The 2,692-nt window shown below is 42.2% G+C and overlaps 1 protein-coding gene across 1 annotated transcript; it reads right to left on the minus strand.

Annotated features, from left to right (window-relative positions):
• Window positions 1-556: 556 nt before the first annotated feature.
• Window positions 557-1,300, minus strand: LOC137981096 (uncharacterized). The gene has a single exon (XM_068828448.1). The coding sequence runs from the start codon at window positions 1,298-1,300 to the stop codon at window positions 557-559; it is 744 nt and encodes a 247-aa protein (XP_068684549.1).
• Window positions 1,301-2,692: the final 1,392 nt, after the last annotated feature.

Raw genomic sequence — 2,692 nt, forward strand, 5'->3', positions numbered from 1 at the left:
CCAAAGATACAGTAACGGCGAATTTGTCGCAGTCTGCTGAAAGGTACTGAGAACCAGGGAGGAAAATCAAAGATAGCAAAATCTGCGCTAAAGGATTTTATTTCGAAGCTCAGTTTGTTCTATTGCATTCTTCTCTGCTTGGTATTGAAACATGTTTGATAATAAATATAAGGAAAGCGAGTGAAAATCAGTCAAGTTTAAACACAATTTGGGCATTTGTGAGTAGTTGCATACAAAGGGGTTGGGAGCAAGCTACGCTGTTACAGATGAATGAAGGGGTAGTTTCTAAAGAAACTGTGGTGCTGCGTCGGTGGGGAAGTAGTATACAAAAATTTGGTTTATCAACGGAGTTGATAATGTAAATTGACCACCGTACAGAGATTCTAAAAGCTGACGTTTCGAGCGTTAGCCCTTCGTCAGAGCGAATCGCGGCTAAAAATCGCTCGAAACGTCAGCTTTTAGAATCTCTGTACGGTGGTCAATTTACATTATCAACTCCGTTGATAAACCAAATTTTTGTACGCTGTTACAGGCACGATGTACTTAATTAATGATGCTAATTCTTGAATACCTTATAATCCGACTTTAGATAGTGCTTCCCGTTCTTCAGACAACTTTTCCATTGTCCAGCGACATCTCTCTTCAATATCCTGCATTCTTCTAGTCTCCTCACCACATGGCAAAGATCGTCAAAGGCCTTACTTCCTTGTGCGGCAATGTAGTCGATACTCTGCAACGACTTTCTCACAGTGGCACTACAGCTTGAGAGGATGGTTAACATCGTTGTGCGTCCAAAAGGCTGGAATCCGGCTTCTTCGCAGTATTGGGTATTCTGGATTACAATTCGTTCCGGAATCATATTACGAATTACATTAGGTGTCTCCACAACCTCACCAGTTGATAACTTCATGTATTTCTGTCCAAATGGGAGTTCTTGTATGATGTGCGGACTCGTTATAAATGTCAAAATATGGTCAAGTTGGCTAGGATCTACTCGCATTCGGGGACTATACTTCAATGGAAGGGGAACGCCCCGACCAAACACATTTTTGTGCTGGCGCGCAATTTTCACTCGGTACTCAGTGATACCAGGCAAGTACCTCTGAAGGCGTTTGAAAGGGACTAGATCAGCCATTATCGACAAAACTTGCCTTCTTGTATCCAACGAGGATGCATTTATGTATTTTTCTGCCAGGGCTTCAAGGTATTTGTGGTCGTCACCAACTGCAGATCCAAGCTCTTTGTCCACAAGCATTGACGACTGCAGTGCATCCCATAAATATGCTGCATCCCCTGGCATAATCACATCCAAAGCTGCTATACAATGACATCTTTTGCCTTTTTTACGTGATTTTTTCGCGTACGTGGGCCCGCCTCTTCCCACCTCTTCCTGGGTCGAGTTAATTTCTCTACGTTACAACTTTCCAGAAATTTATTGAGTTGCTTCCTTCGTAAGTACTGTTCACTATGCTCTTTAGCTGGCACTTGTGTTGACTCCTCGTCGCTGCCGTCTAATCTCAACTCCATCATTCCTGTATATATGGCCGATAAATTGCTGTCCTCAGCAGAGCTTGCTTCCTGTAATATGGAGTTTCAATAGCATTAGTGGGCTAGATCCTGCTCTAATAACTTACATCTTTCTTATTCAGTAAGCGCGAGGCTCGTACTAGGGGAATACCGGCCTTAGGTCATGGGGACGATATCCTACCAGTACGGTTCCGACCAAGCTTAACCAAAAAGAGATTGACCACACGACTGAAAATTGTTACGAAGAAATGTCATGATGAAGGACTGGAAAAACATCTCATACTTCAAGCGCGCGATTTTGATCGGGAGCCGAAACAGGCGTATACTTTGGTCTGATGTTACTAAAATAAAAGGGACAGAGAGTTGCAAGAAAAATGAAAGGAATCTTTTTCGTCTAAAGCAAGTTCTTTTAGAAAAACGTAAGCCGGCCATAAAAGAACCAACAAATTTTCAAAAGTGATCGTGCGGGATCATTCGGGACAGTTCCCGGTCCAATACTGAGAGAATATTGGACCTGCAATGGAGCTATCCGATTTGCTGATTTTAGTTATTCGCCCTCTGAACTAACTTAGTCGTGTAACAAAATGTGATATTACTTGGCATAGTTGCTAGAAAAAACCAATATCAATTTTACAATTGGCATATAAATAATACGATAACACTGTTATGGTCTGGTTGAAGGTCTCACAATGACAGCATGTATCCATAAAAATTCAAGAGAAACGATGGCAAGAATTTTAGCTCAGTTATTTGTAATAGTGGATTTTTTGCCATTCGCCTTTCTGCAGAGCTTCAGTTTAACTACGAATTGCTTGGTAAATTAAACAGACGGGGCTCTTTGTAGGTTAGTTTAAATGTCACTGTCAGGCTTTTACTTGTTGGTCGTATCTTATCCTTACCTCATCCAATCGAGGGGGGCATACGTCGGCGGCTGCTTCTTGCGTGTTTAAGGACGCTGCTGCTTGCGCTCCTGGAGAATCTTCCATTTCAATGTTGCTCTGGTCGAGTCTCTTCCGACATTGCGGACATATGACTGTGAACTAATTTACCATTGTTTTAATTGAGCTATTTTGCACATTTCCAGCTAAAGAATAAAAGAAATTCTGGGCTTCGAGGTATGTAAGTGCAATCAGTGTTTCGAAATTATCGCTCCCCCTCCCCCCCC

The sequence above is a fragment of the Montipora foliosa genome, chromosome 1, assembly GCF_036669935.1.
Source record: "Montipora foliosa isolate CH-2021 chromosome 1, ASM3666993v2, whole genome shotgun sequence".
NCBI classification, from domain to species: Eukaryota; Metazoa; Cnidaria; class Anthozoa; order Scleractinia; family Acroporidae; genus Montipora; species Montipora foliosa.